General features: G+C 38.3%; 1 protein-coding gene across 9 annotated transcripts in view; it reads left to right on the top strand.

Moving 5' to 3' along the window:
• PKNOX1 (PBX/knotted 1 homeobox 1) overlaps positions 1–19,553 on the top strand; it is a 38,766-nt gene that overhangs the window by 7,359 nt on the left and 11,854 nt on the right. For 3 of the 9 annotated variants that reach the window (XM_014876817.2, XM_088160444.1, XM_088160443.1), the window contains 5 exons: positions 3,394–3,471; positions 7,638–7,739; positions 9,797–9,924; positions 11,107–11,278; positions 18,513–18,683. In XM_014876817.2, the coding sequence (XP_014732303.1) occupies positions 7,689–7,739; positions 9,797–9,924; positions 11,107–11,278; positions 18,513–18,683 (522 nt within the window). In that variant the 5' untranslated portion in view covers positions 3,394–3,471; positions 7,638–7,688. Of the gene's footprint in view, positions 1–3,393; positions 3,472–4,472; positions 4,881–7,637; positions 7,740–8,581; positions 8,709–9,796; positions 9,925–11,106; positions 11,279–18,512; positions 18,684–19,553 lie in introns of all 9 variants that reach the window. The other 6 variants (XM_088160447.1, XM_088160445.1, XM_088160448.1 and 3 more) reach the window with 3 other exon arrangements.

Below are 19,553 nucleotides of genomic sequence, written 5' to 3'. Positions count from 1 at the left end.
TGCATCCTTAATATTCATTTTATCAGTTAACTGCATATGCAATTTTAGCTTATAAAGTGCCACGTTTTTTATTCTTTTTTTTTTTTTTTTTAATTTGGTACTTGCAAATAGGAGAATTTATAGAATTAAATGTGCCGAAAGCAGAGTTTAAACAAAGAGTGAGTTGCTAAAGGAACACAAATCTTTCAATGAGATGGTTTGTTGTTGGTCATGCTGTGTGACAATGTGTGGTGGTGCTTGGGAGGTGGCCTGTGGTATGAATACTTTGTATGGATTGTTAAGATCTGAGATGGAGGAATATAAAAAGAGGATGCTGTGAAAGATTAATGGGACAACAAAGCAGTAGATACACTGTTGGAGAGCTCTTGCTGAATAAAGTCACTATTACATAGTATGTATGTTCAAAATCCTACATGTAAAGAAAGGTTGATGGTGGCTTGGAGTGCAGTCTGTATTTCTGCAGAAATTCAACTTTCGTTGTGAATTTTAATTTATTTTTAATTTTCAGTTTCTTAAAGTATAATTTGCATTCATTTTTTTAATGTCATCTCATATTCATCAAGATTAACATATAAATAACTCTATTGCACCACCAAACAATAAAGGGAACAAAGTGACACAAAATAAATCTCATTTTACTGCAGCCAGAAATTGGTTTTGTGGCTTTTTAGGGCTTGACTCCCAGGGCAATTGACAGCATAGCTGTTGTAGAGTAACTGAGTGGCTGTATCTGTGTGATGGAAATCCCTGAGGCTGGTGTTATGTTCCTAACAGGAGCACTGTCTTTCTTAAAAGCATAATATTCTAAATAATGGCTGTACTTTTTAAGTACATGAGACAGAGGAAATGAAAGCCACCTTGGTGCTGAATGAGGAGAACATTCTCACTGAGCACAGTTTTAATAAACTTATCTGCATCAACTTCATATTGATTTGTTTGTCTTAATTTCTGTGAATGACTCTGCGTGGGCAGGTCAGTGGAGATGGAGATGGACTGCAGCAAAGGTGGAATGAATCCTGGATGTTGGCATGTGTGCTCTGCTTACTGCTTCATTATTTGAAGCAATTACTATTATCATTATTTGAATCTATAAAAATACATGGATCTTAATGTCTGCTCATATTTGTAGGCTTTTGCTTCCTGCAATCTGAAATGCAGAATGAGAGGATGACTCAAACGAGGCTTCTTCAGTGCTTGAATGAACAAGTTCCTATTTTACTTTGTAGTTAAAACCTCAGTGGTGATTCACTTTCTGAGAGACAAAGCAAGTTGCCCTTTGTTTTGGTTTCACAGTTAGGTATTTTTATTACATATTACAATTTTTATTGTTGTTATTGATGGCATTACTTTAAAGCTTGTCTGCCAGAGGAATAAAAGGAAAAGAAAAATTGGCAATAGCAAGTCCAGGTTATGACTCCACAGTGCCTTGGTGTTGTTTCCACCTTGTAACAGGTGCATCTGCTCCCTCTTCTTGCCCCCACTGAAGTGTGCAAGAAGACATCATCATCTGCAAGCTCAGATCTCTCTTGTCTGATATGTTTTAGGGTAGACAGAAGTATTAAATGTTGTCCAGTGTCTCTTTGAAGAGGGCAAAATCAATGCAATATCCTCTGGCTCCTTCTCAGCCACATCCTTCCCTCTGCAGCATCTTTCACCCAAGCCTGCATTTCTTTAGCACCTCTTTGTTCCTGCCCTCATATCTCATAAGCTCTCTAGAAATTTGCTATTTCCATAGTTTGAGCTGAAGGCTTTGCAGGCAAGGGCTACTTCTTCATACATTGAATATTTGACCAACCAGATCTGGCAGCAGTGGCCCCATCAGTTCTTGGCTGCAGTTATTTCTGGGATTTTCCGTTTTGCAGTAGTTCTCCTTCTGTCTGACCAGAGATAAGGAATGGATAATTTATCTATTTATCAATCCTAGTTTATCTGTCAGTGACGTCTGTTCTGAAGATGCCATAAATAGTGAGAAGTCGTTTATTTGAAGGTAGCCCAGAAAATGGAAGTGAGAATGAATACCAAAATGCATGGTGTGTGAAGAAGGGAGAAAAGAGGGTTACACTGTTCTCAGAATTAAGAAGCTGCAGAAATGAGAGGAGCCCATTTTCTGAAGACACAGATATTTGACAGTTTAAGGAGAAGTGGTAAGAACTTCTAATGTGCCATCTGTTCCTTGAACCTACAAGACCAGGTGTATCACTTTGGACTGAAACTCCTTCTTGCTCAGTGTTCAGTCTCTAACCAATGTCTGAAATTTAAATTGCCTTACAACTCCTCAGATACCTTCCCTGCTCTGTTTAGAACCAGGTTTCATGAACCAGAGGTGGCATCTAGATTGAGTGGCCCTTCATATTTTGTTTTTCTGTGAACTTGTCTGAAAACCATCACTTCTTGGAAAACAGCACATACATAGATTTTAATAAGTTTAAAAATCAGTTCAAAGACCAATTTCATCTTGCTTTCAAAACTGTTGGACTTACTTTCTCTCTGGTTCTTATTGTGAATTTTGTCTATGTGAGAAATAGAGATAATCAGATTCAAGATCTCAGCTGTGTTTTAGCCATAATTTAATTTCTGGTGGCCTTTATGCAACCTTAGTGTCTGGAACTTCCCCTGAGATGGTTCTTTAATGCTTTTCAGCAGTTGTGTTTTCTAAGTATGTTTTCACAGTCTTTGCTACTTTGCTTTCACAATCCTTGCTACTTTTTAAAAGTACCTTCAGTGTATCAAATGGGTGCTATTAAATGTCATTAAGGTAATTTTAAGTGGTAATTTTTGGAAAGCTTTTTAAAATTGACGAATAATCCTATAGCAGAACCTGTCTTCACAGAACGCAGGATCCTAACAATGGCTCATTTCTAGCATCATGCTTTGATTTTACCACGGATTGTAGTCAAATTATTATGAAGGAGATTTAAATGGGGGGAAAATTCTCTCACCTTTCTTGATTTCATGCTTAATTTTCACAACAGTGGTGAGTTATTCCTATTTGCATTTCATGGTTTTATTTTTGGGATGTGTCATGTCTAGTCTTGGCAGACAGACACCAAGCTAAGGAGTAAAATATGAAGGTTGAACAGTGAGGGAGTTATTATCCAAATGGAGCCTTCTGTTAGAGGTGTCAGCAGAGACAAAGGTGAATGTAAAGAATGAATGGAATAAGATGAGAGAAAGATCAAATAATGGGATAAGAAGTTCAAGCGTGGGATAATGGGTATGATTAGAGATTATTAACAATACAAAATTTGCAAAACGTGCAAAGAAATTCCTGTCTGTTCATTAAAACTTGATGAGGGAACCACATAATAAAACAATTTTTTAAAAAATCATGTTGAGTCTCAGAATGTGTGTTCTATGGTGTTTTCTTCTGACTATTTCTCTGTTTGTTTTTAGGTTTTTGTCTTCCACGTTGAACATCGGTGGGATCTCTGCTGGAACAAGATAATGTCTTCAACTCACTGAAGGAAAGGGGTGAGCAGCTTTCTCACGGCCAATATTTTATCTTTAGAAAAGAGTGTGCCCTGGAAATAAATATCATCCTGTATTGTGTTGAAAAGGAAGCCAGTTCTAGTTGCTTTTCATGTGTCAAAGGGAACTGATTTTTGTTTCTTTTTAACTTGGTGTGTGGATGTAAGTATCTAACGTTACACAGTGAGTGCCAGGACTAAAGTTAAACAAGAATGAACAAAGAGCCATGCCAAATCTGCCAGTCATGCATTTCTCTCTGAAGGACTTCAAAGAAACATGTTTGAGGGAAAATTAGAAGGAATGATTACTTGTTAACAAGTCTGTTAGGTAGTTCCTTCACAACCCTGAGAGGGTTGGTGGTTAGCATGTAGCCTGAAGCATAACTATTTATATCTCTTACAAACATCTGTTGTAGCTTGTGTATGTTAAAAATGATACCACTGATCTCCAGCAGCTCACTTGCACCTTCTGTTAAAGTTACTGGGTGGTCCCTGTGCCCTTAATTATAAAGGAGTAAGTGGAACAAGGGAGGAGTGGAGTGATGAATGTGAAGTGATCACTTTGTGTGTATATTTCAGCTCACATTTAATCTCCTCTCTTACATGCTCAGCTCGCACAAAGTCTCCACATTTCTAATTATGATTACCCTGCTTCATTTAGCTTCCTTTCTGCTTTACATTTTCCTTTCATACCTCATTTTATAAAAGGCTTCTCTTTCTTTTCCCTTTTGCTTTGTAGACCATGATATTTTATGAATTCCCTTTTGCCCCAGGTATCAGTGGAGTTTCTGACTGCAGGTCGTGCATGAGCTTCCAGTTACATGACCTTAAGTTTTTCCTTGGGTTTTCCACACGCTTTGCTTTCAAAATAAATAGAATGAGAGTTACTTCTGTTCCATGTGAAGCAGACTGGCAGACTCACCCTCCGGTTATTTTTGTTATTTGTAAGTCTTTGAATGTAACACAAACACACAGTTTTCCCTCTGCTCTCGATTTCTTTCACAGAGAATAATTGGCATTTTGAAAGCTGAGATGTCCAGAAGTCATATATTCTTGTGTTCACCTCAGATACCCAAATACTCTGTGTCCTGAGGTAGAGTGTGCTGCTTGGAGATGGTCCTGCTGTGAGCTGAGAATCGACACACATGAGCCAGAAATTACCACACCAGTAGGTCAGCCAAGAGCAGGGGCTGTCCGAGTGCACTCCAGACCAAGTCAGCTGCTTTCCATCACAGCCACCTTTAGCAGGGAGAGGCCTGAACCAGCCTGGATGTAAAAAGGATCAGAAACCATCCACGTGTGGAGGAGCTGTGGAAGTAATTGTCTGTGGCAGTGATAAACATCTGGGAGCGATAGCAGCATCTGCTGAGGCTCTGCCTGCTAACGAGCCCTGGGTGCTGCATCCCCAGCCAGGTTAGAAAAGCCAAATCTGTTCATTCCTCCTCAGTCACTTTTCCTAAAGTTTAGTGTAGTTTGTTTCTTGCCTCTACTGAGCAATGAGGAAATGTTTCTTTTTAGTGAACAGAAGTAATTCCTCAGTTAATTGCCTCAATTTAAGCGTGTGATTAGCTCAATTTGTTCTTCTTGATTTGCAGTGGTTGTCTTCACTAAATCTCATCAGTTCCTATCTTGCCTAATAGCTTAATCTTTTTCTACTGTAATTATAAGTCAGAGGGGAAGCTCTTGTGGGAAATAAAGGATATACCCATATAGAATTCTTTCCAGTCATTCCCCTGGGAGAATATATGGCAAAAGTCCGTCTAGATGAAATAATCTAGCTCAAAGCTGTGCACCTCCTTTCTTCTCTTGTGTGGCCTGAGGGCCTTCCAGATGTGGAACATCTCTTCATTATGGAAAGCTGGAAGGAGGGGTTAGTCCAGCTTGTCGTGTTCTCCAAAAATTCTTGCCATGTCCTACTGTCTTTACCAGTTTACATGTGTTATCTTTGTGGCCTCCCTCTGCAGGTTTTTCTTCGTGCCACAAATATGATCTTATGTCCCTGTGAACTCTTAAGACTTTCTTCCTCTTCTATAACTGTTTTACTTTTATTTTCTCATTTTTGCCTAAGAATTTCAACTTTCTCTCACAGTCAAACAATTTCTTTAGCAGAGTTTTCTGTGGGATTAGATTTAAAATAATAATTAAATAGTGTTTGCTCTTTCTTTGTTTATCTTTTCAACTGTTCTGCTTTTGTTTTGAGGGTAGTCTGGTCCATGCTTTGGATGTCACAGTCATAAATTAAATGTATGTCTTTTGAGAAGGAAGAAAAGCAGCATTTTCTATATGCCTGTTCACTCTATCAATACAGACAGGCACTTGCACTGGCTGTCAGCTGCCATTTATGAAAGAAAATAAATGTTTAAACATCAGGCAAATGCTTACAGGGCTGATGCTTTAGAATGTGTTCTCTTAAAGTATTTTGAGAGGTATTTCACTTATTTGTGGCAGATGCTAACTTAACTTTTAACACTAAATGACTTATAACTGTAAAAAAAAATTAAATCTGAGGTACTTCTATCAGTAAGTGCACTTAGGTTGTTCTTGTATTTTTAATTTTGGTGGAGAAATCAGTAATGTTTTTGGAGTTTCAAAGAAAGAATACTGATATTCTGTAAAAACAGGTGTAACCTAGTTTGTAGAGGAAGCCATGCTTACATCATCTTGGTGGACTTCTCTGGTCTTTGAGCTGTTTAAAAAAAGATTTTAAGAATTGCACTCACACTTAGGAATTACATTGAATGAATTTGATGCAAAGTAAGGCTTGAGGTTTCTCCTGAGGAGTTTGGTTTGTCTCTGTGCCTGAAACTGTTGTCAAAGAAAGGAACCTTGAAATTTGTCCTGTGTCTGCAAAATGAAACACTCACTTGAGACTGTTATAGTCTGTAGGGGAAAATATCCAGAAATGTAAAAATTGCTCTTAAAAATGGTCATATGCAGTAGTAGTATGCAATAAGAAAAGGACTTAAAAATAGTTGCAAAATGTGTAGTGATTGAACACATTGCAAAAAAAATTCTGTTTCAGATCTTCAACTGGTGAAAATTTTAAAGCTTAGTTCTTCAATACTGATATAAGTGAAAAAGAGCAGAAAACCTGGAATTATTAGCTGGATGTAATGATTTTCAAGATGTGAGCTCTGACTTCTTTTTTAATATGGATTTTTTGAATATTAGCTAAATATTAGGACTTCTATGTGTCAAGGAAAATTGACTTCTGTGTTAATAGTTACTGGTAATGGCTTAATGAGTTACATGATTTCAGTTGTAATGGCTGCAAATCTGACAAGAAAATGAAATGTGAACTGATAATTAGTTGGGTACCCTGTATCTGGTGGTGGTGGTTTGCTAATTTATTATTTTTTAATTATGGTATGTCTTAACTTAAAAATATTTAACTCATCTGGGCACCAAGCTCCGGCTAATGCCTAGAGAGAATAACATGATGCATTTAGTTGTGTTTAAATCCTATTGTAATTAGTATTTCCCAAAGTTTCAAACGTGTCTGAAATTGAGACTTCTCAATTCCTAGGTCCCTTTTGAAACTTTATAATCACGTGGGCCTACTTGCTTAAAAATTGTTAAATGTTGTTCCCTTCTTTGTTGAATCTTAAATGACTTGGATCAGGCAAATTCCTGATGTCAGAAGTGATTTGAGGCTTGGTCTCTGGAAGTAGTTTCAGACCCTACTTTAGTATCTGGGATTCCCACCCAAATGTGAACAGGATATTCCTTAACATTTTGCATTTGATTCACCATTTTAACTATTATTATTTCAATTAACAGTGATGCTCAGTGGGTTGGGAGCCTTTTCAAAACATAGAAACACAAACCTGCCCCTTTCTAGATTTCATCTATTACCTTAGAATGTCAGTTAAGTAGTGCAGAAATGAATGCTAAAGTTCACGTGAATCTTGTGAGTGCAATAAACCTCAGCCTCTTATTAAAAATTTTACTTTAAAATATAAAAAGATACAATAAACTTTTTGCTGATAAAACCTGTTCTATTTCCAAACTGAATTTATTTCTTGTTTGAATTTGGACGTGGCTGTTGTTGTCAATAAACTCTCTGAGAAGTGTGCATAAATCTGAATTTCTACCTTTATTTTTTCTTCCCCCTCTAGAAATGGATTCTAAGTGGCCACTTTTTAACTGACTTTTTTTTTTTCTTTAAAGAATATTTGTTCACACTTATGATGATTTGACACGATTAATGTCTTAATAACCATGATGGCAACACAGACATTAAGTATAGACAACTATCAAGATGGACAACAGGTAGGTGTGTTTTCCTTTCTCTAGGAACTAAATATAATTAGGAAGAGGGGAAAAAAACACTAGTGACTTTATCCTTAGTGCCTGCTTTGGCATTGTTTAAGCTGGAATAATGAAACACAGCCATATGTATTTGGTCATGATGTTTCTTTTTTTGTACAACAGGCTGTGTAGTTTTACACTTTAAATTGCTGAATTAAAATGCTGGTAACTGGAGGCAAGTTGTGAGGTGGCCTCTACTCTGAAGATCCATTTTTCTCTTACTCTGTGTCAGCCCTAAGCAAAAGTACTTCTGTCAGCAGATGGCAACAATGGGGAAAAAAACAGCAACTTTCCACATCTCCTGAAAATGTTCATCTGAAGGCAGTCAGATTTTTGATTTTTAGTGTTTGGTTTTTTAATTTCAATTCTAATTTCTCTCTCTCCTCTCACCTACTTCACATATTTGACTTTATTCCCCCAGCAAATACATACCATCCTATGGCAGTGAAACTAAAATATGGGGTTTTTTTCTAAATAACAGATTGGGAGAGAGCATTTTTATCGTATTTGTGTGTAATTCAAGCTCTCAGTGTCCAAGGTAGACAGGTAATTCAGCTGCTTGCTGTTTTTCTAGTTTGCAAATGGCCCACAGAAAAAAAACTTGCAGTTTTAAGTGAGCTGTTTCTTCCTCCTAGGGAGATAGAACCCTCACTGAACACACTCCCTCCTTTCAAACCCTGCAGATGTATGGCCAACATTTATAATCACTTGTCTGAGTCATCCCTTTTTAATTTGCTCCTCCTTCCTGTCATTAGCCAAGAAATTAGTCCATTAGTTACATCTTTGGTTTTTTTTTTTTTAAGCATTCTGGCTTGAAAATCATCTCTGCTTGCTGAGGGAGCTCTCTGCAAGGCAGGCTGCTCTGTTGGGTGGGAGATGCTGAATTTTCTGCGTTTCTGATTTTTCTAGGAGATGGCTTGGCCCCAAAAGGTAATAAAGCACAAACCTTTTGGTTCTCCCAGACTGTTAAGAATACTACAAATTTCTCTGCTGCTGTTACATGGAAATAAATTAAATTCTGTTAAAGTCAGGTTCTCTAATAGTTTCTGAAGGCCTTTGTCTCTGCAGCTAGGAGATACCTAGAGCACTGTCTGTCTTCTACCCGAGATAAAAGAGAATTAAGAGAAAAGACTGCAGTGGTTTCATGTCCTTGTGCAGATGCTCAAATGGGAGAAAACCAAAGAGTTTGGGCTGAGGGGTGGAAACTGTGACTTTCACAGTACAGGTTCCTGGAAGACCTTTCAGTCCAAAAGATATTTAGCTGGAGGTGGTGGAAAAAAAACACTTGGAACACCTTCAAAGCACCCCACAGGTGTGCCCAGCCTCCTAAGGCAATTTAGGAGGTGCTCAGGTGAAGCTGTGGCTCCGTGTCACTTCTCCATGGTATAAATGTATATTAAATGGATGTGCAGAAGGAGTTACTGCTGTTCTCCTGTAGTTTGATAGCCCTAAAATACTTGGTTCTTACAATATGTTAAAATGGAGTGCTAAAGGTCATGGGAGGTTATGCTCCTATAATTGAAGAACTGGAGGGACACAGAATATTTCAGATCTTCTTACGCAAATGTGCATTTTAAGGCACAAGAAAACCTAGAAGATCCTTTTCCTTCAGTACCCTTATACAATGCACAGTAAAAAATAAGAAAGAAAACATGGAGAATAAACTTTTCTTTATTGATTTAATACTAAAGGATTTTTATGCACATTCCCATGAACTTCTTGGAGCAATGCACCGTAGGCTATTCCAAAAACAGCCATTTCAGAGACAAAACGCTTCAACAATTTACTAATATGTCATTCCCATTTTAAAGGCAAATGCTAAAACTTGGAAGTGACCTTTATCCATCAAAAAGTGTCAGGGATTAAAAGAGGGGTTTTGTTGCTTGTACAACTTCTTGTGTCACTGCCAAGTCACACCAACCTCCTGGCAATAGAGGAGCCCTTTGCACTGCTCTTCCCTTAGAACACAGCATCCTTATTTTACGTCAGGGCTACAGATTTACTCTTCTCTTCTACAGATGCAAGTGGTAACAGAGTTAAAAACTGAACAAGATCCCAACTGCTCTGAAACTGATGCCGAAGGGGTGAGTCCTGCCCCTGTAGAATCTCAGACTCCAATGGATGCAGACAAGCAGGCCATTTACAGGTAGTGATGGACTCGTGTTCTGTCTTTGGAAGGGGGAAGGATAGGGTAGAGGATTTGGGGTTTTTTAATAAATAAATAATGAGGAGCTTCAAATCAGGTGATCTCTTGGCTGTCTCCATGGTTTTTAAGGGAAAGAATGAGACCAAATAGGCTTCACTGTCAGTCATCAGCCAAGGAAAAACCTCCTGAGCTGGTGAGATTTTTCAATTTCAGCAATTTTAAAGCTGCCAAATCTAGAAAGCTACCTTAGACTTTAAACTGTGGTCACTATTTGTCATATTGTAGTGTTTATCTTTAATAAGAGCTTTTACTTTTATTGTAATTAGGTCAATCTTTACTCCGTTTTCTTTAGGGTTAACAATCTATTCCCCAGTAATTAGCTCAAAATAGATTAAATATTGATGTATGAGCACACTAATTTGAGATTTTTTCAGTGAAGTGCTGTGCTAAGCAGTTTGCTCAGTTTTCATGGGGTTAAATGTCCTTTTATTTCAAGTACTTTATAAAGACACACATTACTGGTTTTCAGGTTAAAAAAAACAAACAAGAAAAAAAAACAAATAAAAAAAAAAAAACAAACAAAAAAAAAAAAAAAAAAAAAAAAAAAAAAAAAAAAAAACCACCAAAACAGGAAAAAGCCAAACAAAATACAAAAAACCCCTCAACCTGAAGCAGAAAGATGTATCCATTCATTTACAGACTTGAGCTAACAAAATCTTCTCTCAGAGCATGATTTCACAGGAGGCCTCTAAGCCTGAATACTCTTCTCAATTTTTTAAAGTTATTTCGTGGTGTCTAAGTATGGCCCACATTGAAGAATAAATCAATTTTATCAGGCTTCATTTAAATCTGCATTCATCCTCTTTGTAAATCCTAAATCTCATTTCTAGTGCACTGTATTAATCTGTCTCAGTGCCACTCAATTACAGTGCATTAAACAGTCTGAGCTTTTTTGCTTGTGATTGTTTTCTTTAATTAAATATATACATATTTTACTATTGCATTTGCCTCTGGAGTGTGGTAAATCAAAATGAAAACAAACTTTTATCTTATTTTTCTCTAGCCAGTGGTGTTACATGCAGTCTCTTCCAGAACTTGTCACACTCACATGAGTGACTGTGAGCTTTTCTGAGCTGGATGTCTTAACTTACTTATTCATGTATTTAAACTTTTTTTTTCTAGGCACCCACTATTTCCCTTGTTAGCACTATTATTTGAAAAATGTGAACAATCTACACAAGGCTCAGAAGGCACAACTTCTGCCAGTTTTGATGTAGATATTGAAAACTTTGTAAGGAAGCAGGAGAAAGAAGGAAAACCTTTTTTCTGTGAAGATCCAGAAACTGATAATTTGGTAAGTATTAGCTGTTTCTTTCATTTCTGAAACAATCATCACATTTGCAGCTTCTTCCTAATTTCTGATCTCAACTGGTCCTTATAGTTTCTCTTCACATTTTTCTGCCTGTGAGAGATTCTTCTTTATGTTAATGATTAAAAATATATTTAAAAATTCCTTCTGACCCCCCTTTCCCTTTTATCTCTAAATTTACATTGGGCTCTTCACATTTGTTTCCTGTTCTCATCTGATATGAGTGTATTAGAGACAAACAGAAGCAAATCCTTTCCATAGCCAGATTGACTCTGAAAATTAATTTTAGAGTGTCAGATGTTATCAAAAACATGTCATGGACGTAATTTTTTTCCAATTTTATTTAAATCACGCTTCATCTCGTTAATGTGAGAGAAGGGCTGTTATAAGATGATCTTAGTCTTTAATATACACCATTTTTTCTTTCATGTCATTGACTCCTTTAGGCTTTCTGAAAGTCATTCCTGTGATGAAGCTATGATTTCCCTATTTTGAATAGAGCTGCCATCAATATTTTACTCAAAAATGAGAGTTAGTTGTGTTCTGCACGAAGCAGGTCTGCTGACTTGTTAAGCCTCAGGTTACATTCTTCATTTGTGGCTCTCTGAATCCAACACAAAAACACTGTTTTCCTGTATCTCTTTAATCCCAATTTCTTTTCAGAAGCACATCTGAAATCTAATCGTTGGAATGCAGTGGCTGTATGGCTCAGTGGATGAGAAAAGAGCAGTGGTTGTGGTTTACCTTGACTTTTGATGTCTCTTACAATGTTCTCATAGACAAACTGATGAGATAAAGGAGCAGTGAGGTGGACTGAAAAATGGGTGAACCCTGGGCTGAAGGGATTCTGGTCAGCAGCATGAAGTCCACTTGAGGGCTGTTCTCCAGGGACTGATGGTGAAAGCAGAGCTGTTCAACATCTCCAATAGTGACTGGGGTGATGGGGCAGACTGAACCCCCAGCAGGTTTGCAGGTGTTAAAAACTGGGAGGAGGGGCTGATCCTGATCCACTCATGGCTCTGCCACCATTCAGAGGTTCTCCATTGCTTTTGGAGAAGCAGAAAAATGGGAATCTCATGGAATTCAGCAAAGGGAAATGCCAAGTCCTAATAAGGGAAAAGGACAGACTGACTCTTCTCAGTGGTGCTCGGTAAAATGGGCAAGAGGAAATGGACATGAACTGAGACACGGGAGGTTCCATTAAACCTTTTTACTCTGAGGGTGATTGAATACTGCAGGGAGTTGAGGAGTGTCCATCCTTGGAAAAACTCTAACTCAGCTGGACATGACCCCAAGGAACCTGCCCTACCTGACCTTGCTTTGAGCAGGGGGTTGGATTAAACAACCTCCAGGGATCCCTTCCAACCTCAGCTATTCTGTGGTTTCTGTGAGCCTCCAAAGATCCTGCTTGCCTTGGCCTGTTCCCTGTGCTGTTGGTCATACATAAACACTCTCTCAGATCCAGCTTGCTTTGGTTGTAGTCGGGTCTGGTATGTTCCAATAGTCCTTCCTGTCATTGACCTGTTTACAGTTTTAGTTTGTGGTTCCAGTGACAAAGTCTCTTGGTTTATGTGGTGTTCCCCTTTGCTGATGGGCTGCACAAATCTGGCTGATTGTGCTTGAGGTGGGTAAGGAATTATTTTTTTATGTCCTGGATTCCATGGCTGCTGAGGTCAGTAGTGGCTTAAACTGGAACCACGTTGCAAAATCAAAAATCCTTGGCATTGAACTCCTGTCCTGTGGTCGTATTGTTAGCTGTGACTTTCTGTTACTGGATACCAAATGAAACCTGAGTGCAGCTTGTCCTCTGCCTGTCCTGGAGGCTGGGAGCTCTGAACAGCTGACCTCCTGACAGGCTCTTCATTTGGTATGGAGCAGTGAGCACAAGTTTCTGTCAAGTTGTGAACTGGCTAGCATGGCTTTCAGCCTCTTTTCAGCTTGAAATATTGGTGCTTAGCACAGAGAAGGCTGCAGACAGGCAGTTTTTTCTGCCTCGTGTCATATATATTTTTTTAATAGAGATAAAAATAAAAAGTCTGTCTTTAGAAGCAAGAAACACCATTGTGCGCCTTTGTTCCATCTTCTGCTCATGCTGTCCTTCCCTTTTTAACTCCAATGTTAATTCAACCATTCATCTGAAAGGAGAAGCTATTAAGACTGATAATTAGACTGGGCTAGAAGGGTGGAGCAGAGTCAAACAAATAAGGTGTAAATGTTTGCTCAGTAGGATCAACTCAGAGCCAGAGCTAAACTGAGATGAACTGAGCATCACAACACTAAAGAGCCGAATTCAAGTCCTACCTGAGAGTCACAGGCCTGTTACAGTAAGAAAATTGGTCAGCTGTTTCTTTTTTTTTACCTTTTACCTCTTTGAGATGTAGAATTCAGGACTGCAGTTTCTGTGGCAGACCTTCAACTGACAGCTCCAAAGCAGCAGAATATAATTCCATGCTCCATGCTGTCTGTGGGCTAATTAAGTAGATAACAGAAATTATGAAGGGTCACAGATAGTGATTGTAGGGTCACTTACAGTCCTGGCAACTTTCCACATTGTGCACTCACTTGAAGTGCCTTGAATGCTCCAACAGAGGAGTTTGGAGTTCATCCAGAGGACCACAGAATGTTAATCTGGGTAGCTCAGGCATTAGATCAGTTTGACCAGAAAGGAAGTTCATTAAGAGCAGTGGATGCTTGTTCCAATTTGAGTAGCTCTTACTAAGCTATGGTCTAGATTATCTTGTTACTTTGGTATTATAATTCCCATTCTAAATTAATTGGTGGCTTCCTGCTTTGGTATTAAAAAGGATTTCAGCATCAAGAAATATAGGTAGCATCCACCTGAAACTTAATTTTAAGGATACTCACTAAATTGCCTGTAAACCAGATTTCAAACCCTTGTTACTATCTAGATGGAAGGATTCTGTTCTAGGGATGCTGTTCTTCCCAGTTAAACTCTCCAACAACATCAGCTGGTGATGTTGAATCAGCAGGGCAAAGGGTCATAGTCAATCAGGAGAATTGTTACCAGGCCTTTTTTACTTCTGCAATGTCTTTCCCAAGTCTGGGTGCAATCCTGGGCCACGTGCTCTGGGATGACTCTGTGGTTCTGTCCTGCAAATCTCCTGTTTTCAAATCCTGTGGGAAGGACGTGGAAATGTAGACTGGAAATGGAATGTGTAGACTGGAAATGTGCTTTCCTAGAGTTGTAACTTCCACCATATCTTCTTGGAATGTTGTTTGGATCTCTCTTAGTCCTTTTACCAAGCATCAGTGTCAGAAGGTGTGGGTTGGTGTCAATAATCAGATTTTGATGGTCTCTGTTGCTGCTTTCTGCAAGTGTGCTCAGCTTATCCATATGACTTGGGAGTATCATCTCTTGGAGCTCCACACTTTTTTCCCCTTACACTTTGGTATCCCTACCTCCTTTTTACAGATAAAATAGATCCTGGAATGAACCAAGGCACCAACTGCTCTTTGTTCTCCGTTTGTGCAAAAAGTCTCCTTTTGTGCATAGGACATCCACAGACAGACTCCTCTGTGTCTAAGAAGTTGTTCAGCATGGGTGCTTGCAGAGAGTTTTTTTAGACTTTTCACAGATTATTTCATCTTTTAAGACATTCATTGCTTTACACCTTTTTTGTTGCTCACTGCTAACCCTGCAGAAATCCCACGTTGCCTCAGGGTGGTTCCTGCCTCTCGTGTTGCTTCTGTTCAGAGTAAACTCTACCCACACATGGGTGCATTTTTAAATTTCCTGGCATTCATAGGACCAAAGGATGGTGTGGGCTGGACTACAAACTCAAGAGGTTTGTAGTCCAACTTCCTGCACAGAGTAGGGTCAGCTGTGAGGTCAGAGCAGGTTACTAATGGCTTTGGCAAGTCCAGACACAATACAAAACAAGGAGTGTTAAATATACTCTCCCTTTTGTATTTGAACAGGACACTGCCTTTTTTGAAGACTCCCTGAGTTTTTTGTTTATTTGGGGTAAGGATTTTTGGTTCAGTACCCTCTTTTCAATTCTCTTGCATTCTAGTTGTGTCAGGAACCCGAGCTGTAGTGGTGAAGCCACCTGATGTCATTTGAATATTGACTGGCCAAGCCTTTCTGAATAGTGCTTTTGCTGTTTTAATTTGCAGAACTGTCCCATAAACCTCTACTTACACCTTTTCTAACTATGTTTCATAGCTGAGGACTCAAAATAGAGGAGTGAGGTTATCAAATCAAAACAAATGAGAATAAAATAGCTTTTCTTCCAGAGTTTGTGTTCTTCCACTGGAAAACTAAATTGCAGGAGGATTTGGGTCAGGGAGGTAGGTGAGCTGTGAATGTAAAGATAAAATTTCTTAAATTTGGAGACATATTTATACATGAATAGGCTCTGGATAGTAAGAACTGGGAGTTTTTTCAATAACTTTTCTTCCTCTGCTTCATAGTTTACCATTATCTTCACTTAAAACAATTTCAACAATAAGGAAGGTGTCTCTACCCATGGCAGGGGTTAGAACAGGATGATTTTTAAGGTCCCTTCCATCCCAAACCATTCTAGGATTCTGTGAATATATACAAATCTCATAGTTACTGCATTTTCATGCATTTCTCTGAAGAGATACTCCAGTGCTATTGCTACAGCTGAAAAGACTGAATCAGTTATAAAATGTCATTGTTCTGTGGCATATTCTATGCACCAGCACTGAATAAATGAAATATTACAACTGCTGTGACCTGTCTGAAAACACTTCTTTGTATTACCTTTGTCCAACTTAAGTTATTTTATCTGGAGTTCTTGGTTCCTGTAGTTTTAAGGAAAAAGTGAACTTTTGCTGGCATTAAGTTTGGTCCACCTGTGCTGCAAGAGAGCAGGAGCCATATGGCCACAATTAATGTAGCTGTAAATGAATTAATAAGTCCTGGTGACAGGCATGGCATATTTGCAAAGTTTTGTTTTCCTCCTATCCACAGCAGCACAGCTTCCTGCAACGAGCAGTGTGATGGAGAGGGGCTCTGCAGAAACCTGGGTAGTGTTACTGAGTCTGGGTTTGTGGTTAATTTTGACTTTAATTCAATTTTCACCTCAAGTATCAACCATCAATTTTAAACTAAGTCTAAGCTGAAGAAAGGACTTTCATTTTTCCTCTGAGCACATGTTGATAAATAGTACAAATTTGGCTAACGTTTAAAAAAACCCAACTGTTTTGACTGAGTAAAAATAAACTAATCTCTAATATGGTCAAATATTATGTATCCAAAAGCGTATTTTGTTACCTCAGTTTTAGCTGAATGTTTAAAGCACTCACTAATATGATGTACAATTTGCTGATCAGTCACACATGAAGAATTTTATATTTTAAGCTTTTTTGTCTCTGAAACAGAATTTCTTGAAACACAGATGACCTTTGTTTTGTGTTAAAATTTAGTTTAAGTGCTTTAACTTTGTTGTGTTTAAAGGTGCTTAAGCACAGTTTAAACAGCAACCTGGGCTGGGTTAGAAAATCACTGGTTTGTGTCTCAGTGCTGGGTCACTGCACTTCGTGTTTCAAAGGCTTTCAGTGTCATTGGCTGAAAGAGTTACCAGATACTGGTTTGGATCAACTCCCCCAAATCTACAGCTCAGATTTTTCTGCAGCTGTTTTTTGAAACATGTAAGTTTGATTTTTTTTGTAATTTTTTTTACATATGAATTACGTAATGAAATATGTATTTTTTTCTTTTTATCCCTGTGAAGTAATTTTTAAAAAATCATGTAATTTCTTAACTTTTTTCGTCTTATTTATTTGAACACACAGTTGTCTACGCCAAGTGAGTGTCCTAGAACTTTTTGCTGAAAAAACAGGGAAAAGATCTGTCTCAATGAAATCTAAAATGTCATGATGGACATGGGAGCACACCCAAAAGTTTTCCTGCCTTGCTCTCCTTTGAGCAAAGGCATCTTCAGCTCCCAGTTGTCTCCTTGAATTGGAAGTGACAGATAATTAGTTTGGAGGGTATCATTTCTGTTCACTGGATTCAGTGCTCTGCCCCGGTAAATAACTTGTCGTATAAGACAGATTTTTTCCAAATAATTGCAAAGTCAAGCTCTGCACTGTGCTTCAAAATTACAACTGTTCAGTTTCATAAAACTGCAGGATATTTGTCTCAGAGATCCAGCACAGCACAGAAACATTGGAGGTGGCATGTTGTATAAAAAATAATTACTTTGCTGGTGTGTTGTGTACATATTTGAATGTCCTGGATTTCCTTTTAGACCATCTGGATTTGGTTTTAGCTTCTGATCTTCTGCCATGACCCTTACAATCACCAAAGCTATTTTTATGCAGTATGTAATACCATTGGTTATCCAGGCTTACAGTGTTTTCCTCACAGTGAGCATGACAAGTATTCTCCTCACATATGTATCTCCTGTACCTGGATTTTAGCTTAAACGTGGATTTTTTTTTTAATTTGTTTAGTGCTCTGTATTTAATGTTTTGTATTTCAGAATCAGTCTCCTCACCTGAAAGTTCTTACAGAATTTCACCTGAGAGTTGTTCATCTTTGACATACAATCACAGAGGAACTTAAAAGCTGTAGCACTGAAGAACTGTTTGATTACTTTAAGCTTTGTTGAACAGCGTGATTAAATTTGGGACCTCTTTATTCTAATTTTATTGAAAAATAAAAGCCTTCATCTTCCCTAGCAGTCTGTGGGACAAATTTATGCATAATCACAGGAGTATCTTCTTTCTCACTGTATCTCCAACTCCTCTGTACCCTCTGGTTTCCTTGTGTCAGGGTGTAACATGGAGCTGAACCTGGTGTTTCTGATTTATAGAGCTCCAGGGAGCTGCTACTGGCCAAGCCTGTCCCAGCCCTGCTTTCCACATCATTTGTGTGGATGGGATTGCTTTCCATCACCTCCAGTCCTGTGTGGTCTGTGACCAGAGTTGTACCAGGGGGTTAGAGACCACATGGGCTCATCCTGTGCCCTGTGACACCTGAACTGCTCTGTCTTCCTGGAGTGGCACATGTGACAAAGATCATTTTGTTGTCTCATTTTATTTCCCCTGTGTGGCAGTTTACTTGTGTTCCTTTCACATTCCAGCACTTAGCAATTAGTGCCTCTGCTTTAATTGGGTGATCTTTGTTGCTAGAAAATGATGTTTGCTTAAATCTTACATTAATTTTTTTTTTTCACCAAGAGTTATTTTGTTTCTGATTTTTTTTTCCAATTCTCTCTCTCAGATGGTAAAAGCAATCCAAGTTCTGCGTATCCATCTGCTGGAGCTAGAAAAGGTTAATGAACTCTGCAAGGATTTCTGCAGTCGTTACATTGCCTGCCTGAAGACAAAAATGAATAGTGAAACTCTATTAAGTGGGGAGCCTGGAAGTCCTTATTCACCTGTGCAATCTCAGGTGTGTTTCAAATATTGTTCAGTGGGTTTTTGCTTAGATTTCCTTTGGAAGTTACAGCTACACTTCTGTTGCCATCAGTTTGCAAACAGAGTTTCTGCAGTTTCCTGTATTCTCTCAAATCAGTTATTAAGAGTAGAAAGAGCTTTTTGGGGGTTTTTTGGTGCCACTGTCTAATGGACAAATTTGTTGAAATGTGCCAGAGCACAAAGTCAGTTTTTTATTGTCTGCCTTCCTTTTATGATTTTCTCTCAGTTTAGCAAGTGGAGATATTCCAAATAGCCTGGATTTGCTATTTGGTTGGAAGGAGGATAGGAAACAGAATAAACAAAGAAGAAAAATTTTGCTTGTTAAGGCCTCCTTAGTTTTCCTCCTTCATTAAAATATTGAGATGGCTGATACATTTTATACACAATCTCTGTATTCTGAAATAAATGGACAATATCTGATGGATTAAAGTTGCAATATTGCATTTTCTGTATTAAATGGACTACAGTTAATAGGTTAATAATAGATTATGGTTGATGTTTTTGCTGTCAGATGTTGCAGAGTAAGCCCTGCCACCCCAGTACCCACTTGATCCTGAGTCTTAGGGCATTGCCCTTCTCTGAATTATTCATCTGTCTGATGCTCTGTATTAAAAAAAGCCCCAATTACTTTTAAACTTCACTTTTTTGACTCCTTGTATAGGTTTGATGTCTGGAATTGTGGAAAGGAGATTCTAAAATCAGGCAAAACCAGCTTTTAAAAGTTTTTTTCTGTACATCTCTTCTAGTTTTCTGTAGAGACATGAGGGATCCATTTTGCATTTGCTATCAAAAGAGATTATTCATACATAGTAAGGAAATGTGTAAGAGTTTGCACGTTCAGGGT

The sequence above is a fragment of the Sturnus vulgaris genome, chromosome 2 (genome assembly GCF_052056855.1).
Source record: "Sturnus vulgaris isolate bStuVul1 chromosome 2, bStuVul1.hap1, whole genome shotgun sequence".
Lineage (NCBI taxonomy): Eukaryota > Metazoa > Chordata > Aves > Passeriformes > Sturnidae > Sturnus > Sturnus vulgaris.
The sequence above is the reverse complement of the archived record's forward strand: the minus strand, read 5'-3'. Positions and strand labels throughout refer to the sequence as shown.